Below are 21,890 nucleotides of genomic sequence, written 5' to 3'. Positions count from 1 at the left end.
ACCGTGGCTGGGTCACAGTGGGTTGCCGCTCAGGGTGTGGAGGTGTTTTTTTAATAGGAGATGTCAATATCAGTCATTTTATTATAAACAGTCATGTGAAGATAAAAGGGGCAAATCCTAACCTCAGTTGGGCTCCTGGATCCTAACAGAACCAGCTTTGAAAGAAGAAAGGAATGCAATGAGGAAAGGAAATGGACAGGGTTAGTGTATGCTAAGTTTGCCGTCAAGTGAAAATTTGTTAGGTAGGATTGGAAGCTTGAAGTGCATTGAGGTTAATTTAAAATTGAAGTGGGGTAGATGGGAATCATGGCGGGTCTCTTAAATGAGTGACTAAATCAAAGTAAGGTGTTAACTGATTTTGGCTATTTAAGACAAATGCGAAGAGGAAGAACCAGTAAGCAGTTAAAGTGGCTTCTAGAGCATTTCCCCCCCTACATTTGAAATGTGTACTCCCAATTGTATATTTATACAGAAGTGGAATAACATCGCTATTGTTAATCTGAGTATTCAGTGTATTATTATTTTAACAAGAAATACGTATGCACCAACATTTTTTAAAAGTTTGATTCATTCGGAGAGGCCTTCAGAGTGCAATGGCTTAGTGGTCCCCTTTTGATCAACAGATACCCCAGTGGAGATATTTACAAGTATATAGTATAGTTCTAATATTTTCTTCCCTCATCTTAAAGATTGGAGCATCTCACTTTGAAGTCCACAGTTCTAGAAGGCTGTTCAGACAAGTCTAGAATGCAGGGGAGGATGCAAAGAAGACCACGGACTGGAGTAGTGTGGCTTTGGAAATTGACAGTGACCAAAATAGGGTTCACCTGTAAGGGACGCCATAGGTAGGGATTTTTTCTGCAAGGCGTATGATGTAGATCATCTCTGTACCAAGAACTCCTTCAGTTTGATGGGCAATTTTTGAGGCTTTGTGTGGCAAGTTTGATGCAAGGTATTACAAAGGCAGCAATGATGCAAAATAGAGAGGGAGAAGGCGGGGTGTTGGGGAGGAGATGGGACAGACCGATGTTGGCGGCGATGGCCAAGTTGGGAGGAAGTGTGGATGTGGAAAACCGACAAGATGCGGTCCCTCTATCCCCGCACCGTAGCTGCAGTACCTGATCTACTGCAATTCCTTCAGGTGCTGTTTACTTCCTACTGTTTCAGGCTCTTCTTTTTCTTACCATTCCTCTTCACATTCTACCTAAATGCTATTCTCCCCTTGTAGGGATTGAGAAGAAATTGCTGCGGAGCAAGGTAAATGGCCTTTGAGCGCCAGGGCGGAGTCTAACTAAGCTTCCCTTCACCCTAGGGGGCCAAGTGTAAGATCAAACGCCCGTGGGCGGGCAGGTGGCCGGCGCCGCCCTCCGCTGGTCAGAGGCCCCCGGGGCTGGTGGTGGCGCGCGGGAGCATCCGGTTTCCCCGCTGCGAGCCCTTTAAGGCGGCGGCGCGGCGGAAGCGCGTGGCAGCACGTGGCCGCACTGGGCGCCCTCGGCCGAGCTGCGTGGCCATGGACGTGGGCGCCGATGAGTTCGAGCAGAGCCTCCCTCTGTTGCAGGAGCTCGTCCTGGGCGCGGACTTCGTGGGTAAGGCGCCGGGATTCCGGGCCTCGTCGCCGCAGCCCCCTGGCCGGCGGGAGGGTGTGGCTCGGGCGGGACAGGGCGGAGAGGTGAGGCCCGGCCGGGTGGTTGCCAGGCTGCAGGAGGCTCAAACAGGGCCCCTCCGAAGGACAGGGGGGTTCCTTCTCGGGCCTGGGTGGTGGGGTGTTAGGCAGCAGTTACAGCCTTGGCCCCAGTGTGGTCCAGGTGGAACGGGGTGGCCTGGCTTGTCCTTGCTTTGGCTCCCTCTGGTCTCCCTTCTTGACCTCACCTGGCCTCTTGAGCACCAAGAAGGTGAGCCAGAACTTTTGCCACCTGCAGCGTTTAGAGCACCAAGAGCCTTGCGATGGCCTGCGCCTGGGGACTCTTGTCTTTCTTGCCTCCCCTGCAGGTCTAGACGTAGAGTTCACCGGCCTTCGTTCTAACCTGTCCGGGCCCCAGCAGATCAGGTAAAGCTAAAACTGCCTTAGAGCTGAGCTGGAGAGGTTCTCTGCCGCGCCGGTTCTGGATGACACCCTGGCCGGCCAGCATTGTTTCTCGACGGGCACCCTGTTGGCATTGGGCGGGCAGGACAACATTTTGCGTGGGGTTTGGGGACCTGGCCCTTGTCCATGAAACGCTGGTTTCCTGGTTGTAACAAGGAAAGGGCTGCCGCTGGTTGAGAGGTGCTGATCCAGCATGGAGGCTGTGCTGCCTTGATGCCATCTGCTTGCCTCTGCACTGAGATGCCTATTTTTTCACAGTCTGTTTGACTTGCCATCAGAGTGGTATCTAAAGACCCGTCAGAGTGTTCAGCAGTTCACCGTCTGTCAGATTGGTGAGTTTAATCTTCAGCTGTTTCTTATAAGTTACTGAAATAGAGACTTTTTTTCTTTTTTTAAATTGTCTTTGTGTTTCCTACTGGTAAAACAGCTTTGGCGCCTTTGTGAGACACTGGCTATCGTTTTGCATGCTCATTTGGTTTTTGGCTGTGTCATGCCTGCAAGAGTTAACACTTCAGAATTAAGCAGAAACGTGATCTCCATGCCTAAATCAACATTAAGGAACTTGTACCATCTTTCAGGGAAAAATTTGTATGTTTTCTTTTTTTTTTTTTTAATACATTTTAAAGTAATAACTAGGATTATGACTTATAACATTATACCAGAACATACAAGATTTTTAGAAATTTCATGTAATGTCTTGTATATTTTCTTTAAACAAAAATCATATACAAGATCATACTATAAACGTGTTGTTCTGTATCTTTTTTTTTTTTTTCTTCCCCACTACTGGGGTTTAGAGATCTTTCTATATCAGCTTATACAGATTTCCTGTTCGTTTTTAACAGTTGCATAGCACTCCAAACTGAATGTATCTGTTGGCTCCCTCTCCTAATGATGAGTACTTTGGTTACCATTTGTATGTGATGAAACAGGGTTGCATTGACTGTCTTGGTGTTTATATATTACCGTGCATTACCGTGTATGTGTTTGGTATACTTGTAGCAGTGGAGTATGTGCATTAAAGTATTGATTTGTTGTCAAACTATTGCTCTTCCTACCAACCATCTGAGAAGTTTACAGAGACTTACACTAACAGGGAATGTGTCTGTTTCCCTCACTCACACTGGGTATTACCAGTCTTAATTTTTTGCCCACCTGGTAGAGGAAAAATGATCTAAAATTATTGTCCTGATTTACATTTTTAATACAGGATCAACAAACTTTTTCTGTAAAGGGCTAAACTAAGTATTTTAGGTTTTGCAGGCCATACTGTCTCTGTTACAACTACTCAGTGCTGCCCTTGTTAATGAGAAATCAGCTGTAGGTAATACACAAATGAATGAGCATAGCTGTATTTCAATAAAACTTTATTTAAAAAATAGGTCATGAGACATTTTACTGATTCTTTTCCTGTGAATGATGGTGAACACCCGTGTGTGTGTGTGTTTTGCTCTGTGTCCTTGTCCTTTGCCATTTTTCTATTGTGATTGTTTTTCTTAATTGTGAGACCTCTTTGAAAGTAAGGGAAACAGCACTTAGATGTGTTTGTATTGTTTTCCCCCTACTTCGAAGTCTTTTTCACTTTGTGGTCTTTTTAGCAGTACAGACATTTTAAAGCAATTAAATGTATAAATCTTCATAGATTTTAGTGTTTCCTCTTTTTTCTTTTATTATCCCTTTTTTCTCTTTTTTTTTCCTTAGTGTTTCCTCTTACTAGTTTTAAAACCATAAAAGTGTCAATTTAATATTCTGTCTTTGAACAACCATTCACAATTATATTTCAGTAATTTCCGTGTGAATTACAATTTGACAATTCTCATGTTTTGACTCTTTTCTTTCTTTTTTAGAAGTTATCCTAAAGCTTGTACAATAACTTTGGGTGCAAAGTACTGTTCAGAAGTTTTTCTGTAGTTAACTTCTGGTAGCTTTCCTTTTGGTATTCATTCCCTTTACCATCATTCTTCTAGGGTTGTCTGTGTTTTCCAGTATTGAAGGCGAGTCAAACAAGTATGTATAAAGACCTTTGGCAAAACACATGGCTCTTGCCCATTTATCTTCTCCACTTGCTCCCCCTTCAAATTCTGCGTCAGGCTCTGAAGCACTTTGGCCCCGGGTGCTCCGTAGACTCTCCTGCTTCTGTGTGCTCCACCCCTCCTCCCCTGCCGATGCCGGCTGGTCCTTCAAGTCTCTCAAAGCAGCACCATCTCTGGGGGCCTTTCCCAACACCCCTGTACCTTTGGTGCTCCTTTCCCATTTCCTTGTCTCCTGTGTGTGCCTTCAGGATTGCAATTAACAGCGTTATAATGAGGGTGATGTACCTCCCAGGCACCAGCAGTCAGAAAGGATGCTGAATGGCAGCCCCACTGTCTCAAACAGGGCGTCAGACTTTGTTCCCCAAGGGCAGGATCTCTGCCTTTTTTCATTGGCCGCCCCCGTGCCAGTAACAGTGCTTGAAATATAGCTGACATTCAAATACAGTGGACCCTTGAACAACACAGGGTTTGAGCTGCATGGGTCCACTTATACTCAGATTTTTTTCACTAAAATGACGGTACCCATGTGTAGACACAGGGCAGACTGTAAATTATACGTGGATTTTGACTGCATGAACGGTTGGCGCCCCTAACCCCCGGGTTGTTCAGGGGTCAACGGTACTTCTCAAGTGGAGGGAAGAGCCCAGTCTGAAGCCTGCTGTGTGAGCCAGAGTTCTAAAACTGGTTTTCGTCTTTTTCTCATTATGTGTATTTTTTTTCTAGGTATGTAGCCCATTCGTGTAACTTCTTTCTCTTCCCTACAACGTTTGGGATTTTGGATTCAGAGTTCTCTTTCCAGGCTTCTAGTGTTCAGTTTTTGAATCAGTATGGCTTCGATTATAACAAGGTACAGCATCGGAGGAGGGGACCGGGAAGGGTTGAAAGGCTATCTAGCCCACCTGGTCTGAATCCATTTCCTGTCCCCTTTCTGACTTGTCCTCGAAAAGCGGACAAGGAAGGTTTCTTTCCACTCTGCTGCCAGCACAGAGGATGCCGCTGACTAGTTTCCTTGTCTGTTCCTATCTTTAGTTTCTCAAAAATGGAATCCCGTATATGAACGAAGAACAGGAGAAGAAAATTAAACACAGCATCCTGACTGGGAACTGGAGAGTTCGCAGGTAAAGCCTGCTTCTCCGGGTGCTTTGCGGGTTTCTTTGCTGCTGGTGTGTTTCTGGCTTTCCTGTGCGTAGACGTGCTGTCTCCAGGACAGGGTGACCTCACTCCATCACCTTTAGCTGGCGTGGCTTCCTCGACCTGCGCTCAGTCGAACACAACAGCCCGAAGTGCTGGTGATGCCGTTCTTAGGCCTGAGATAAGAAACCTCTCACTGTGTAGCGTGTGATTTTAGTGTTTAACAATGAAGGGGAGAAAGAACTGACTGTGAATTTGGTACTCAAAGAGGCAGGAACTCCATTCCAGTGCTAGAGGGGAAAATGGCTCTGTTGGCCTCCCTGTGAGATGTTATGTTGGCCTCCCACGTGATCTTAGGGATTTTTCAAGGTAAATCACAGGTAGCCTTGACCAGGTAGTCACATGCCTTGGCTTGGGCATGTTGCCCCACGTGCTTGACACTGCTGTGTTCCCCAGGGCAGGATCTCTGCCTTTTTCCTTTGGCCTCCAGTACCTGTTGCTGTACTTGAAACCCAGTCGTGCTGGAGAGCTGGGGCCAGGCCTGCACAGCCGCGTTGCGGGCTAGAAGGAGCAGGCCGCCCGGGCCCACACAGGCCCTGCTGTCCGCTAGTTGTGTGGTTTTGAACCAGTCCTCTAAGCTCTTTGAGCTTGAGACTCTTTGCCTGTATCAAGAAGGGGTTAAATTAGACAGCTTTTAGTTCTGGAATGTTATGATTATCTGGTCCAGATAATTATGTAATGTGGGAATTTTTTTTTTTTAATCTCTGTTTGTGGTTTTATATAAAAATACCTTTTGGAAGGGAAAAACAACTTGAATTTTTAACCTTCTGTTATTTGCAAGTGTTGGAGAAAAGTCTTTCCTTTTCTCAGCATAACACCGTGTTCTTCTATGTCTGACGCAGGAGAAGATGTACTTACCAAAGTTCCTGTCTTTTCCGTACTTCACCAAATGGTGCTCTTTCACCTCTGAGAGCAGAATTGAGAGGACAGGCCTGATAGTGTCGCTCAGTGCTGGCTGCATCCCAGTGCCCTCCCGCCCACAGGCCCGTCCGAGGGAGGGACGGAAGGGCCCCTGAGGACAGACCGGAGGGTAGAGGCCAAGCGATTGGCTTCCTGTTGCAAAACAAGACTCGGAAAAGAAATGGTCTTTTGGGGGTCCATTTTCTTGCCGAGATCACAGTGTTAAAACGGGAGCCTTCAGAAGCCTCTCCCACGTTAGCGTTGTCTCATGGTTCTGTGGTCTTCCCCAGCATTCCCACTTCACTGTGCCCATTTTCAGTTCTCTGGATAAAGACCAAATCAAGGTGGTGATTGACGAGGTGACGCGCTGGCTGGACCTGGCAGAGGAAGGCGACTGGATGACCCTCCCTGGTATCACCGGTAGGCAGGAGGTGGCTCCCCGGCCTGGGAGCTGTGGAACCGGCCGCTGTCACGTGCTGGAGGATGGGGGAGCATCCCTTCTCCCCCGGTGGATCCTGGGCGGCAGCTCAGCAGACACATGGTCCTCGTGGTTAGATAGAGCCCCGACCTCAATTTGGAGGTTGAAGGGTTTTCAACCGATTCTGAATTTTAAGGTTGAGGGAGTAAAGTTCCATTCAGAGCCATCCTTCTTATCAATCCTTGGTGCCCTATGGACTCTTGCTTTACTGTTGTTGATCTCTGAATTTCTCTGAATTTCCCCCAGCGGTACAATGTGGGGTCACAATGAGCCTGCCCTAGATTAGCGGTTCTCAGCCCTGGTCGGTGGACCCCAGGGGTCTCTGAGACCCTTTCCAAGGGGTTCACAAGGTCAAAACTCTTGTCAGAATATCACTCGGCTGTCACTTGCCGTTATCATTGTGCCATTTGGGCTGACGGCCCTGCAGCAGCGGTGGGTAAAGCGGCCGGCACCTCAGCACACGTGAAGGGAGGCGCGTCCGACCACACTGGTAGTCGTATTCTTTGTTACCGCTTCCAGTTTTAAAAAATTCCAATTTTACTTGGAATTTAGTGAAATAATAATTCTTTGTAGTGAAATAATAATTCTTAATTTTATTAAATCTCAACATTTGATTGCTCATCTTTTAAAATATTCCGTGTATCAAAATAAGTACAGAAAAAATAAATGTTCATGAAACATTGCTGCTGCTTACCGAAGTACAGCAGTTGTCTTGAGCAAAAGCGCTTGTGCAGGTTTTTGTGTTGAGAGCTGAATTAGCTCCCTTTTATTTACTTATTTATTTAAAAGCATATATATATATATATATATATACACACACACATTTTTTTTTTTTTTTTTTTTTTGGGCCGTGCCGCATGGCTTGTGGGATCTTAGTTCCCCGACCAGGGATTGAACCCCGGGCCCTCCCTCGGCAGTGAAAACGCCGAGTCCTAACCACTGAACCGCCAGGGAATTCCCCTAAGGAATATAATTTTTACTTGAAGGGACTGACTGGTTATTTCAATGTGGGTATTTTCAGTCACTTCCTCAAGTGAAAAAAGTAAGCCTTGTCTTCAGGGAGACTAACTCACAGTATTTGCTAGAGATGACATTTGAGCTTTCAATAAAAGACTGGAATTTTGGAAAACTTGCATCTGTCACCATAATCTTGACAGCTTTATGAGACCTTTCTAATGAGATCAGTGGCCATATGTACAAGTGTCTTTTGATGGTATTGTATGATATGTGAACATTTGGACGATGTGTATAACTCAGGAAACCAATGTTCTCCAAATAACCACCGCAGGATGTTACAAAATCATGGGCAAAAGTGTAATGGGTTTATTATTTTTAAAACTTGGCGATTTTGAATTTCATGTATAGTTTTAATTTCTAACATGATGACTATCAAGACCTGTACCCCCCACACACAAAGACTCTTCGGGGTCCTCAATTTAAGAGTGGCCCTGAGATCAGAAACTTCAAGAAAGCTGCCCTAGATCATGCCGTGCCATCCCTGTCGCTTGGCCTTGTGGGCTTGGGTATACCTAAGAGCTTTCTTTCCACTTGATCCATCCATCTCTCAGCCGCTTTTCCTCTCGGGCTTCTCTTGAGGGGAAGGTGGACTGCTGTTCCAGGGTCTGCAGTGGTTCTCTGCAAGCCTTGTTTCCTTGCTGCAGGCTTCCAGGCCTTCGAGGTCCAGCTTGTGCTGAGGAAGGCCCTCCCTGACATCTGGACGGTGATGAGAGATGAGGGGGTGAGTTCCCACGTGGAGGGGGGCAGCCTCGGTGGCGCTATCATTTCTCTCTCGTTTGGCCAAATCTGGCCTCTGTGAAAGGCTTCTTCTCCCCCCCTCCCTCTCCTCCCTTTTGAGATGAAGGACCACTTTTTTGGCCCCATTCCCAGGAACCCAGGATACAGGGACCTTGTCTCTACTTCTCCTTGCAGGTGACAGTGAAGAAAGTGAGTAAACAGCATCGCTGGTATCTTGAGAACACCTCTTGCGATCGAGAGAGCTGTTGGAAGGAGAAGATTCTTCTCTCTGCGAGGGGTTTTTCGGTGTTTTTCCAGATGCTGGTGAAAGCCCAGAAGGTAGGGAAAAAATATCTCTTTCCTTGGTCTTTAGCAGTCTTTTGTATTTTTGGCTGTAGGTACTAATGGGGCCTTCGACAGTAAACTAAGATTCCTTAAGATAAGTGACTTCCTTTTTGTTAACTGGCTTTATGGATCTAACCTTGCTTTCACAAAATCATGACAGATTAATTTGGGGAAAGACTGTCCCTATGAAATATTACTAGTTCTTTGCTCCTTTCAGACACATGGGCATTTCAGTACTAATTGACCTAAAACTACTTGGGGACTGCACATGTCTGCTTCACAGCTTAGATTCCCAGTGCGGCCCGGGCCTCGAGCCCCTCTGACTCGCTGCTTTGCTTTTCTGGCATTTAAGCAGTCAGGCTGCCTTTCATGAGTGGAATGCAGGTGGGGATGGGATTACCATGTTGTCAGAATGCAGTGGGTTCTAAAGCTACACCCTTTGCTGGAGACAGCAGTTAGTCTATGGCGTCTGTTTTATTTTTAAAATTTCATTTCTCTCACCTGTCGATTTCCTCCAAGTAGCCCTTAGTGGGACATAATATGATGATGGATCTGCTGCATCTCCATGAGAAGTTCTTCAGACCTCTCCCAGGTAGGGACAGACCATCCTTCTCCTTCCTGTGATCTTAGCTTGCCACCTGGCAAGGGGATTGGCCCAGAATCGTGCCCCTGAGGGAGCCCCTACACACACAGCCGTCCCCAGGGCCTCACAGGTTTCCGGAGAGGTCGGGTACATCTGTGCCTGTTACCATTTTCCTGGAGCTGGGGGACTTTCTCCGGGAGAAAAACTTACATTTGAATTGATACTCTTCCCCCCCGTTACGGAAGTTGTTCAGTCTCATTGCATAAGACTGAGCAAAATCAGAGACGTGCAGGGGACGTGTAATCACAACTATAATCCTGACACTTTTTGCTTTTCCCTCTGTTGTGGCTTTTTACATATTTGACCACACTGCGTATATGATTTTGATTCTGGCTTTTTTTCACTTGCCAAAAGCATTTATTTATGTCATTAACCTAAAATCATTTAATGACCACGTGGTACTGTCTTATGCCTGTCCCCGTCTTTTCCATGACTGATGCCATTGGACACACAGAAGTGTGACATAGCAGTTAAAAGCGTGCATTCAGATGTCATGTTGAGTCCTCATCCCACCCTTGTTATGTGCGATCTCAAGCAAGTTACTTTAACGTGCCTGTTCTGTTTCCATGTCTGTAAAACGGGGGAAATGGTATCAACAGTATCGATATCAGAGTTGTTAGGGGATTAAATGAACTAACGATGTACAGAAAACACTAGTGTAGATTGCAAGGGGTGAGAAGGTTCTAGGAGCGAGTTCTCTAGGAAATGAATTGATAAAAAAAACACCTCAGTTTGAGCATCTTGAGAGAACTGGGGGAGAATTAAGGGTAAAATAATCACTCACCAAAAAACTAAGCGAATAACCAAACAAAAAAATTGCTGGAACAAAAGCTGTGCCAGAAAGGAAGTCATTGGAGGAGACCACCTGGCCCCTTGGTTAATAATGCACAGGTGCTGGCAATGGTGAGGGGTACGAGGTAGAATGGGTGATTATTTTCTTACCTCGTGGGAGTCAACAGTTAGTGAGTGCCCCAAACCGGGAAATCACCGAGCAGCATAAGCGTGTTATTTAGAGACGTGGGAATAAACACCCAAAGAAAAACTTGAAGGTCGTTGCCTTTGGGGAATAGGAAATGGGAGGGTAGCGAGAAGAGGGCTAGCAGTGGAGTTTGGGTTTGTTTGTTTTGCAGACAACTATATGCAGGTATAATTTTGATAAACACGTGAATTAATAAGTAATTTTTATCAAGGCACTTACAGTTTTTAACTTACTGGTTTCTTCTTTGAACAGTTATTTACAGACTTCATATCTGTCTTTCCAGTAATACCTCTTTCTCCCTTTTCCGTTGGCTAGAACTTTGCAAGTTGCATTAACTAACGTTGGTCTGAATTTAGGAAAACCGTTTAGCTTTTGCTGTTACAAATGGTGATGTCAGGTTGGTTTGAGGTTCAGAAATCCTTGATGATTAGGAGTAAGGATGTTTTCAATTCCTATTTTGTTTTATTTGCTTTATTAGCCAGTGTTGGTAACAAGCTAGATTAGAGAATTTCTTCCCATTTTTACCAATGAACTCACTTCTGACTATCTGGGTCTTTCCCTTCAGAAAGCTATGATGAATTTAAGCTGAATATCCACAACCTATTTCCTGTTCTCATTGATACCAAAAATGTGACAAAGGATATCTGGAAGGTAATAAGTTAAACTGCTCTGGGGAAAGGAATGCTTCGTTTGTTCCACTAACACTTAGCTTTCTCGTTCTTTTCAAAAAATTGTTCCTTGAACCCTTTTCTCGTATTTTACAACCAGTATTGGTTTTCTTTTTTAATTCTACCACCTCTGAGTGATACTAGCTTATGTGTGATTTTTTTTTTTTCTTTCCTTCATTCAAGTTCTCATGTTTTGACGTACTGGTGTGTAGTTCACGGGCTTATTTAGATGGCACAACAGAACAACTAGTTCTAGAGCTTGGTGTATGCACAGTGAGTGTCTGCAACGTGCTTAAAGAGCGTCAGGGTTGGGGGCAGGGATCCCACTTGAAACATTTTATCTTTACTGAGCATCAGGGCCGTGGGATTTCAACCCACACACATTAGAATCACCTGGGAGGGTAAATACTGACACCCAGACCCCACCTTCAGCTTCTCTGGTGTGGAGGGGCCGGGAGTGGCATTTCTACAGCTGCCAGGTGACTTCTGTTCTGCAGCTGAGGTTGTGTGGAGAAGGGAAGCACCCAGCTGGTTTAGAAGTTAAAACTGAGGAACCAAGAAAGGGGAACCAGATCAGTGTTGTAAATAAAGCTTTTACGCTGATCAGAATTAACTGTTCAGTAAGGAAACCACAAAAACGGCACTGGGTTAAGTGGTACATCTTTGCCCAGAGACACACGTATTGCTTGTACCTCACGTATTTCTAGCTCTGACGGTGTTCTGTGACGCTGCCCATCTCCACGGAATGGAGTCCTAGGGCGAAGCGGGAATGACGCAGGGGCTGATCTGAGGCAACTAGTGCAAACCAGTCTCCTCTGCACACGAGAGGAGGTGAACTCTAGACCTTGGTGACCTGGCAGTCCCTTAGAGTACCTAGTGCCCTGCATAATGTGTCCTTGGCCACGGTCTTGTGCCTTGGAGTCCTGTGTTTCTCAAACCCCTAAAACACTGTCTTTGAAGGAAGTTGCTGTGTTGTGTTTGTGGCAGTTTTCTTAGGCTGGGTTGCCGGGTCCCTTATAGGAAACCCAAGGACACTAGACACCCTGACATCCGAATTAAGGAATAAAGATAGGTGTGTGTGAAGAGAGAGGAGTTTATAGGAGTTTGCATTTTCCAGGTCATTTTAATGGCCATTTGGTAATACCTGAAGCAGATAATAAATATAACCACAAATGTCTTATTCTCCCTAATTTGTTTCCCATATTATAGGAACTGAATTTCCCAAGGGTTTCAAATCTTTCGGAAGTTTATGAAGTCCTAAACAGGTAAGGAAGCTGTTTTTCGGAGCTGCTTATAGATCAGGGGTTCTCACTTGGGGCGATTTTGCTCCCCAGGGCACATTTGGCAACAGTGAGATGTTTTCGGTCGTTACAGATCAGGAGTGCTACTGGTACCAAGTGAGTAGAGGCCAGGATGCACAGGACAGCCCCCAACCCAAAGAATTCTCCAGCCCCAAATGTTACTGGTGCTGAGGTTGCAAAACCCCCTTCTGGAGGGGAAGGGGCCTGTTAAAATACCTACAGCTGTTTAATTATCTGGTGTTTTCTGTTGGCCAGGGTTTTATTTTTCCTGTGATCTGTTTGATTATTGGAGTGATAAGCTCCATGGGAACAGATTTTGTTCTTCTTTTGGACCCTGATGTCTCTCTCAGGCCTACAGCAGTGCGAGGCATAGTAGGTGCACATTAAACACTGGAGTGAGTGAACGGTCCTAGTACCTGGTGAGTTCCTGCCCTTCCTACAGGAACAGCGACCCTGTCTTCCCTCATGTCCCAGCCACGCTGCGGGCATGTGCTGGCGGGAGCGTGTTGCCTGGAAGGGCTGGAGTGGATGGGGGCTGCTCTGCCCGCTCCTTTGTCCCCAACTCGGGGGACAGCAAACCAGAGCGGGGAGAGGGTGGTGTTGGCGGCAGTTGAAGGTGAGACCTTTTTGAAAAGAAGCTGTGTCTCTGTGGCTCACTGTCATCCAGCCACCGGCATGGGGGCCCCTGCAGATGCCTGGCTGGAGCCTCACTGGCCTCTTGAGTCTCCAATAGATGCTCTTTTCTACTCATGGCATCAGTTATTTCCGACGTGATCGTCTCCTTTGGCCCCTTATGCTTCATCTCTTCCTTTCTCAGACGGCCCTCCTGGTCCTCATTTCTAAGAAGGAAACAAGAGGCCAGAGGCGGGAGTCTCTGAAGCCCCTGCAGACACTTGCGCAGTGCTGTCGTCTTCGCCACTGTCTCTCCCGTCAGCCCGCACACAGGAACGCCTACCGTGTATGGGGCCAAGGCACGAAGGGCTGCCCTCCCGCGGCCTGTCCGTCCTCCTGGCCCTGCACCTTCCCTCCGCTCAGCAGCCTCCCTGCCCTTCGCGCCCCCCTGACCCCCGCCGTGTCCTCAGCCTCTCCCTCTGCATCAGCATTTTTCTTCTAACTCAGAAAACATGAAGCTCCCCTCGGTCTCCCCTCTTGCCACCACTGTCCTTGTTCTCCCTTTACAACAAGCCTCTTCAGAGGCCTCGCCTTCTCCTGGGCCCACTGAGGTGAGGTTGCCTCCCCTCCACGGAACTCGATCTGGGTATCGGGGCCCAGCTGATGGGAAGATGCACACAGGCGTTTGGAACAGGGCGTGGCAGGCGGTCGTGCTCAGTGTTAACTTCTCTCTGGCGTCGGACACCCTGGGCCCCTCGCCCCCCTTCCCTGCTGTTGCGCCCTCTCCCGGCTTTCTCTTATTTTCTGGTGAGTGTTTTAATCTCTTCCTTGCGGGCTCTCGTTCTTCCACGCGTCCCTTACATCTTTCCAGGGTCCCCACTGCCCTCTTCGTCCTCGTTACCGTGCCCCTGGGTGACCGAATCCACCCACCTCCAGCCTCGGCAACCACCACGTCTGTGCCGCCGCGGCTCCAGACTCCTCGCGTCCTGACCGTCTTCTGGTTGTTTCTGCACCACGTGGCCGCAGGCACCTTCTGCTTGGCCCTCCCCTCTGTCCATCAAAGCCGCTCCTGTGTCTGGAGCAACTTCTGTCACGTCCTGACGGCGCCAGGCGCTGTGCCGATGGCTCGTGTGCAGGTGTGAGAGAGAATCTTGTTTTCAGTACGCAGGCTCTGCATCGAGACTTGCTGGGTGTAAATCCCAGCTTTGCCTCTCACTAGCTTTGTGAGTCACTTTGAGAGTACGACTTAACCTCTGTATGCCTCGGTTCTCCCATCTGAAATGAGGAAATCACTGCACGTAGCTCCCACGCTGGCTGTGAGGATTCCACCGGCTCACACGTGGAAGGGGCTTCGAGCCGTGCCCTGCACTTGGTCCACACTTGGGAAACGTCAGCCGCTGGGGTGGTGGCTGGCAGGCCCCCAGAGCGATGGCTGCCTTGCGGCTTAGGAGCAGATGAGGAAATTAGGGTTCAGAGATGTGAAGCGTATAGAGAGGTACCGATAGATTCTGTTGGAAAACAGATGAAGGGAAGGTTTCCCTGTCGAATGCCAGCCCCGTTCACCCACGTGTCAGAGCTGAGACCTGGAAGGGGACCCAGAGCTGGGCCACTGGTGTCTTCTAGTCAAGACGTGTTGGTTTTACTCCCTAAATATCCTGGAAACCGGTTCCTTTTTCCGCACCCCCAGGATCATTGCCTTCCCTGAGGCCTTTATTTCTCATTCCAGTGGTGGTAGTAGCCCCTCCCCGGTTAGCTTGGTGGCCTGACCTACTTTATCTACCATGCTGCCACTTGAGTGATCTTTTAAAATGTGAACTTGACCATATTTCTGGTCAGAGTCTTCCTGTGGTTCCTGAAGCCCCCCCATAAGGTTTGAGCTCTTTCCTGGCCCCTGCCCTTCACTGCGGGCTTTGCCCTTTCCCTCGCTGTCTCTGCCTGCTCTTCTCTTGGCTTGAAGTGCCTGGCGCTGCCCCATTTCCTCAACCAGGTGAGTCACTGGGGTTCAGGACTCTCCTGTAGGACCACCAACTTCAGGAAGCCTTCCCTCCCGAAGGCCTGTCCCTCGATAGCCAGGCGTGCACTGCTCACGCCTCGGGCGTCGCATTTCTAGGACGCGCTGGACAGCAAGCTCCCGGGGGCAGAGCCAGCATAGGGTTTATCCTGATGCCCAGGCTGGGGTCCCGCGTCTGGTAAATGCTCAGAATGACACGGTTGGAGCCTCTGGCTCTGCTGTTCTTTCATCTGTCCCATTGCCTGGTTACCAAGACCTGTCTGCCCATGCCTGGATCCGTGTTTTGTTTTGTTTGTTTGTTTTATGTTATATTAGAGCTGTGTTTTGTTGTGATTTTCAAGGAGTTCCAGTACTGAGGACATTTTTATTTGTTAAGAGGATGAGGGAAGAACAAGAAAGGATTGTTGTCAGTGAACGTTTTTTATCTATTTTTCTTCTCTAATAGTGACTTGAATCCCGCCAAGAATTCTGGGCCAGTGATTATTCACGCGAGCAGATGTGAAAAATACGGTACGTGTGTTCGCCTGAGACGTGCTCCTCCGAGGTTGGCACGGCTTTGAGGTGCTGGAGCTCAAGCCGGGTCTCCACGTGGCAGGTGTGGGAGGGCCGGGTGGGGCTTTTCCTGTGCCGTTTCCATGTTATAACCGCCCGATCGAAAGGAGCCATCCCAGAATGCGTCGGAGGTCCCGGGGGCGTCCGTCTGTCCGGAAGCCCTGTGCTTCCGCCTCCCGTGGGCGCTCTTGCTGCCGTGGGGAGGTCCTAGGTCAAAGTGGGGTATGGCTGAGAGAAGGGTGCGTGGTCTCTGCAGGAACAACCGTTAGCTGGCTGTGTGTGCACAGCCAACGTGGGTGTGGAACTGGGGCGGGGTTTGGGGGGGAGTCCTTTCCCGGGCTGTGTTCTAATCGCTGCTTGACTGTCTCTCCTGCTTCTGGAAAAACACTTCAGTTGAGACGAAGTATCCCCATGAAGCAGCGTACGATGCCTTCCTGTGCGGATCAGGTGAGAGTTGCTGCCCTTTTAAAGGGAGACCCCTGTCTTGTTTTCAGTCATTCCCCGCCATCCCTGGCCCCCCCCCCCCCCCCCCCGTTTACTTCCAGGTGGGTGGCACATGTGGAAATAAGGCCTGAGTTTGCATATTTTGATAAGGTGATCAGGTTGCGCCTTGATGTCTGTCACATTTCTAGCTTCTTTTTTTCCAGTTCTTTTGAAAGTGGCCCACTTGCTCCTGTGGAGAGTGCACGGGTGAGCGTTCCCTTCATCCTGTGATCTCATCAGTGGTCAGGATTTGTTGAGCCCTCGCTGTAAACCAAGACCTCGGGGCTCCCACACTCTCCCAAAGAAGGAGGATGCAAGTGTCATTGTGTAAATGACACATTTATGGAAGCAGCCCTCCTCCACAGGCGGCCTTTCCCAGCCTTCCTCCCCACCCTGGGGCTGGTCCCGGGCCCCCTGCCTCCTGTGTCGGCCTTGGGAAAAGTCATGGTCAGGACGCCGAGGCAGTGGGTCAGGCTTGGGCTCCGCACGCGCCCCAGTGCCCCCGGGGCAGTGTGCTTGCTTCGTCCGTTGCCCTCCCGTTTCCTCGTATCGTGTAAACCGCAGTGAGGTAGGAGGGCAAAGCATATAGGCCAACACATGATCCATCCTCGGGCTTCACACAGGCTGGGGAGAAGGGCAGTGACTTGGAATAAGGCACACAGGGGGAGGGTTCTTAAAACCTCAAATTGGAATCTGAAATGCATTTTCTCAGGGCATCGTCATCCTGGATGCCTGCAGTGCTGGGCTCGTAGGCACCAGCTCCTCACGTGAACTGTGCGTTCTGTGGCACCATCCTTGCTGCCTACATGTGTTAAGTAGGATTTAGGGACTTCCCTGGTGGTCCAGTGGTTGAGACTCTGTGCTTCCAATGCAGGGGGCACGGGTTCGATCCCTGGTTGGGACCTGAACCTTGTGTCCTTAATTTATTTATTTTTTAATTTTTTAAATTTTAAAAAAATTTAAAAATTTATTTATTTATTTATTTTTGGCTGCATTGGGTCTTCGTTGCTGCGCGCGGGCTTTCTCTAGTTGCAGCGAGCGGGGGCTGCTCTTCGTTGCGGTGCTCGGGCTTCTCATGGCGGTGGCTTCTCTTGTGGCAGAGCACGGGCTCTAGGCTCGCGGGCTTCATTAGTTGTGGCCCACGGGCTCTGTAGTTGTGGCCCGCGGGCTCTAGGCTTGCATGCTTCAGTAGTTGTGGCACACAGACTCAGTAGTTGTGGCTCGCGGGCTCTAGAGCGCAGGCTCAGTAGTTGTGGTGCATGGGCTTAGTTGCTCCGCGGCATGTGGGATCTTCCCGGACCAGGTCTCGAACCCGTGTCCCCTGCATTGGTCGGCGGATTCTTAACCACTGCGTCACCAGGGAAGCCCCAGTTTCTTTTAATCCTCAAAACCTAGAAACCCTCCTAGGTTTAGAGAAGCTCCGTGGCAGCCAGGCCTGCCTGGTGCCAAGGGCTGTGCTTTCTCGCGGGCCTGTACTCAGGTGTGTGGTGGTGTCTGGGTGGAGGCGAGGCTGAGGCAGGACAAGGCTGTGGGGCGAGGGACGGCCGTTGGGAGTCTCATCGAGGGGTGATGGAGTGGACCTTCCTCTGAACAGGGCCCTCGGTCATCCACTGAGCCTGGGGCTGATGTTTGTGAGCCTAGGGACCTTTACCAGACGGCCACCAACAGGTGGTGACCCCTGGAAGTTCTACCTTGGCTCAGGCCGTGGTGAGAGCTCGCGGGTCGTTTGGGGGAGGCCCCCCAACAGAAGTCCCAGAACCTATGAGGGGAGGAGGGAGGGGCGTCTCGGGCAGCGCCTCGCCTGTTGTCACCAGCGCCGTAGCTGCGGCCGAAGACGTGGGACAGCCCCCCGTGGGCCTGAAGGCTTTGGGGCTTTCTGTCCTCGTAGGGCTCTTCCCATCCCCGAGCCCTCCTTCCCGCTGTACCTCGACGTGCTGGCTCCCTATGTGAACCAGGTGAATCTTATCCGAGCCGGGGTCCCCACGATCGTAAGTAGACTTCATTTCGCTCCCCCCATTCGGAGGCTGGAGGCAGCTTGGGGCTCTGGGGTCTATCAAGGGCTTCTGACGGCCACCAAACGCGGCCAGAGAGGGCGCGCACGCCCCACTAAGCCTGTTACTGTCTCCTGTGTTTTCCCGCCTGAACCAAGGTGAGCTCGCTCATTCCTTTCTCCTCTCCTCTCCCTCCCCCTCCCCCTCCCCCTCCCCACTGCACACAGGGCCTGTCCTAGTTTCTCTCTCAGGATTTTCCAGCTGGGTAGGTAGTCAGTAGGAACTGTGGAAAATCCGTTCTCCTCCCTGTCTTCTAGAATTTTTCGGGTCCAGATTACCCCAGTATCCGCCCTCCCATCCTCATCGTCACCGTCAGGAGGTGGCCCGGGGTCAGCGAGCAGCAAGTCTACCACGAGTTTCAGAACCTCGGCAAGTTTGACGTCAGGAGGCTGGTGGGGAGCCAGTTCCTGCTCCTGACCAATAAGTTTAAGGAGTAGGTGGCTCGGCTCTCAGCCCCGCTCTCCCACCCGCGGCCACTCCAGCCACTCGGAGCAGGTGTGGTGCTTGCGCCCTGACCGAGCCCTTCTTCCGGCAGCACCCGGAGCATCCTGAAGGAGTACAGGTGCCACCCCACCCTGCAGGTCTCCCTGTACCGCTACTGGAGACACTCCCCGAACGTCAGCTGCCTGTTACAGTAAGTGACCAGGACTGAGGCTGCTTCGGGCTTGCCGGTGGTCCCAGCTGGGTGTGAGTCGAGCACAGCCCACTAGCCGGCGTGTGCCGGGGAAGGGCTCGTTGACCAGCACGCCGGACCAAACGTCATTCAGTAACGCTCAGCACACGTTGCTAGAGCATGTGGTGTCTTCGGCACCGTCCTAGGTTCCAGGGCTTCATCCGTGGATGAAACAAAAGCCCCTGTTCTCGTGGAGCTCGCACTGGAGTTGGGGGGTAATAAACGAGTGACCTGCGTGGTCTGTTAGGGGTCGGGAGGCGGGAGGGCTGGCCTGGGGGGAGGTTGCTCTTTAAAGGAGAAGATCGGGGCCCTCATAGAAGGCTGGGGGGGGCTGGTGGGGAGTGAGCCAGGCACGGCGAGGCGGGGCGGGGACGGTGTCCAGGCCGAGGAGGCAGCGGGAGGGGCCCTCTTGGGGGCTTGGTGCTCCTGGTGTGGGGAGGGGCAGTGAGAAAGCTACGAGACGGGCACGGGGAGCAGCAGGCAAGGCTACGGAAGCCGGCGGGTTGTGACCAGCAGAGGGCGCGCTGAGGACTGCGGGAGAAGCTGGGTCGTCCGCCGGCGGTTCGGTGGCGCAGGGCTCTGCGTCGAGACGTTGGAGGACACAGGGCAGGGGGACGCCAGGAAGCCAGGTCACCTGGTCACACTGTTGGGCTGCGGCTTGGACTGCTTGGTGGCAGAGCGGGGGAGTCGGGGGTGGTGAAGGTGGGATCGGACAGACGGGAGCAGCATCAAGTTGAAATCCAGGGTTTTTGGTCTGAGCAACTGGGAAGGCAGAGCTGCTGCTAAATGAGCTGGAAGGATTTTGGTTTCCCGTTAGGAGCCAGACCCGTCGAAAACCGCATCGTTGAAGAAGAAAGCTTGGCTGCTAGGCAGTCTTCTTCCTCCTCAACCTCCAATGTAAATCACTAGGAAAGGTGCCCTCTGTGTCCCAGAGCCATTCTAGCCTCGAGAGAATGTTGGCGCCGGGAGAGGGATGGAAAGCAAATAACATCCGGGCGAACGTAGTCGGGAAGGAAGAGGGGCCAGCCTACGCCGGTGCTCTCACACCTGCTGGGCGCACGCGGGGCCTCCCGCGCCATCCAGGCCGCTGACCCGTGTCATTGTCTTGCAGGGTCTGTGGCGTAGTCACCACCTGGGCCTTTATCGCGTTTCTCCTGGGAAGAGCTCGCCCCTGAGCGCAGCAAGGCCGCCTGCAGTCCCGTCCTGTCTCCGCGCGATCCCGGGGCTGCTGTCCTGGCTTCTGTTTGTTCACATCACATCCTACTTGCATATGGATCTGCGCGGTCCTTACGAGGAATTCTGTTATGTGTTGAATGTGAAATTCTGTAAATATTATCAATGATAAATCCTTTGTATGTGGCCAAAACTTTTCTTTCTATAAATGACTGGTGAGAAGCCACACCTCTGGGAATTTGAGCTAATGTTGTTTGGGATGTGAAGGAACAAGGACATAAGTGGAGAGCCCAGAGCTGGGCTGCCATTTGCGGCTTGGCAAATTGGGTGAATTTACTGCGTTTCTGGTCAAGCAGGGCATTTACAGGGCCACGAAAGTTATCTAAGTTTTGGTTTGCTGACTTGGAACCCAGGACAGGAGTGGCTCCCTCTTGGGCCTAGAAAGTTATTTCGATGTCCTCATACATTCCCTCCTGTGTAGGGGGTGGGAAGCAGGTGCATCCCTATCTGGTCTCTGTCGGGATGGGCCCCCCAATCCCTGCTGAGAAAGACCCCAAGCTGGGCCCCCGGGGCCTGCTCACTCTCTCTCTCTCTTCCCCACCCTGCTTCTTGGGGGGCAGATGGAAACGCTGGCTGATCTCTTGCATCCCCACTGCACCTCACTTTGTCGGGAGGCCCCCTGCAGCCATTTCTGTCACAGCCCCCTTAGCCCACTGCTTGTCACTCCGGAAGACTAGTACTGTGTCTCCTGACACTTAGGACAAGGACCCATTCCCACCGCCCTGGTTTATCTCTTGAACAGTCTACATGTAGTGGCCTCCAATGGTCCATCCTTCCTGCTGAGGTCCACACGACTTGTTTAGAGCTTTGATCACATTCCTGCATCCCTTTAGCTTTTACTTACGTATGCATCCTGGTCAGGAAGATTCACCCTGCAGGTCTGAGTGACAGAAGCGCTGGACCCCGGGGGATGGGAGGGGAGATTGCGCTGGACTGATGTCACCAAACCGAGAACTTCTCACCACAGTGACTCATGGGAGAAACTTGGGCTGCCTGTGGGACAAATATGGGTGAAATTCCACTTTTATTTCTGAATTTGGGGCCTGTTTAGATTATAATATATTTATATCCTTTCTATGCTCTTTATTCAGATGGATACTCTAGACTTTCTGGAAGAGAACATTTTTTTCTCATCCCAACTCTTGTCGTACAAGACCTACTACTTATCCCTACCCAGGACGACATAAGGGGATTCAGAAGAATAAGATCATTTCAGGATCTTTTAAATGCTTTTAAGGATGTTATGTTGTCCAAGGATGCTTTGAATTTTCATATTGAGCGCATAATCGTAATGATAATAATAGCTACTACTCGTTAAATACTTAGGTGTACATTGCTCTACAGAGATTCTTTCTTTAATCTCCACATCATCCTATTCCTCCACTCATCCATTTATTCCATTCGACAAATATTTATTGAGCGCCCACCTTTGCAAGGTGGGGCAGCACTCCAATCTCTACTTGACCTTTGGAACAGTTCAAGGACAAACATCAACTAGGGTGTAGGAGAAGTGTGGGTGATAGCTGAATATCGGGATGTTATCCTGAGCAGAAAACGAAGGAACTTCATTAAAAATCCCTTTTGAGTGCTGCCTCTTAGAAATTCAGAATATCTCAGTCACCGACTTTTAAAAATAGCCTATTTAACTCATTTGGGGTTTGCCAAGGTAAAGGGACCTTCCCTTGTCTTTTGGGAAAAATTTCCCTAAAGTAACCATTGAAGAGATAAAAACCCAATGTCCTACAGAAGCAGGGAAACAGAAGAATAAAAATATTCATTAGATGACTTCCATTTTGTAAAAACCTAAATCACCACTTGATGGCACCAAAAAATAAGAAACCCCAAAGGGCTTCTCACTGCCTACCGGTAGAGTCATTTAAAACTCCATTTTTCCCTAGTGTGAGGGAGGGATGCTTTTCT

General features: G+C 49.8%; 1 protein-coding gene across 1 annotated transcript; it reads left to right on the top strand.

Moving 5' to 3' along the window:
- Positions 1–1,510: 1,510 nt before the first annotated feature.
- PNLDC1 (PARN like ribonuclease domain containing exonuclease 1) lies at positions 1,511–19,912 on the top strand. The gene is made up of 19 exons (XM_061207412.1): positions 1,511–1,586; positions 1,990–2,047; positions 2,342–2,415; positions 4,051–4,090; positions 4,840–4,963; positions 5,146–5,234; positions 6,527–6,627; positions 8,347–8,423; positions 8,615–8,758; positions 9,287–9,356; positions 10,952–11,037; positions 12,264–12,319; positions 15,424–15,488; positions 15,924–15,977; positions 16,178–16,220; positions 17,902–18,001; positions 18,322–18,497; positions 18,600–18,698; positions 19,849–19,912. The coding sequence occupies exons 1-19, from the start codon at positions 1,511–1,513 to the stop codon at positions 19,910–19,912; spliced, it is 1,596 nt and encodes a 531-aa protein (XP_061063395.1).
- The last annotated feature ends 1,978 nt before the right edge of the window (positions 19,913–21,890 follow it).

Source organism: Eubalaena glacialis, chromosome 12, assembly GCF_028564815.1.
Source record: "Eubalaena glacialis isolate mEubGla1 chromosome 12, mEubGla1.1.hap2.+ XY, whole genome shotgun sequence".
NCBI lineage: Eukaryota > Metazoa > Chordata > Mammalia > Artiodactyla > Balaenidae > Eubalaena > Eubalaena glacialis.
Note: the sequence above shows the minus strand (reverse complement) of the source record. Positions and strands in the feature narration are given on the sequence as shown.

Bases quoted from the DNA above. Each gene is read 5' to 3' on its own strand.
- PNLDC1 (XM_061207412.1), top strand. From the start codon at position 1,511: ATGGACGTGGGCGCCGATGAGTTCGAGCAGAGCCTCCCTCTGTTGCAG. The intron at 6,628-8,346 runs GTAGGCAGGAGG...TCCTTGCTGCAG, and splicing joins GACCCTCCCTGGTATCACCG to GCTTCCAGGCCTTCGAGGTC. The intron at 16,221-17,901 runs GTGAGCGTTCCC...CTGTCCTCGTAG, and splicing joins CTCCTGTGGAGAGTGCACGG to GGCTCTTCCCATCCCCGAGC.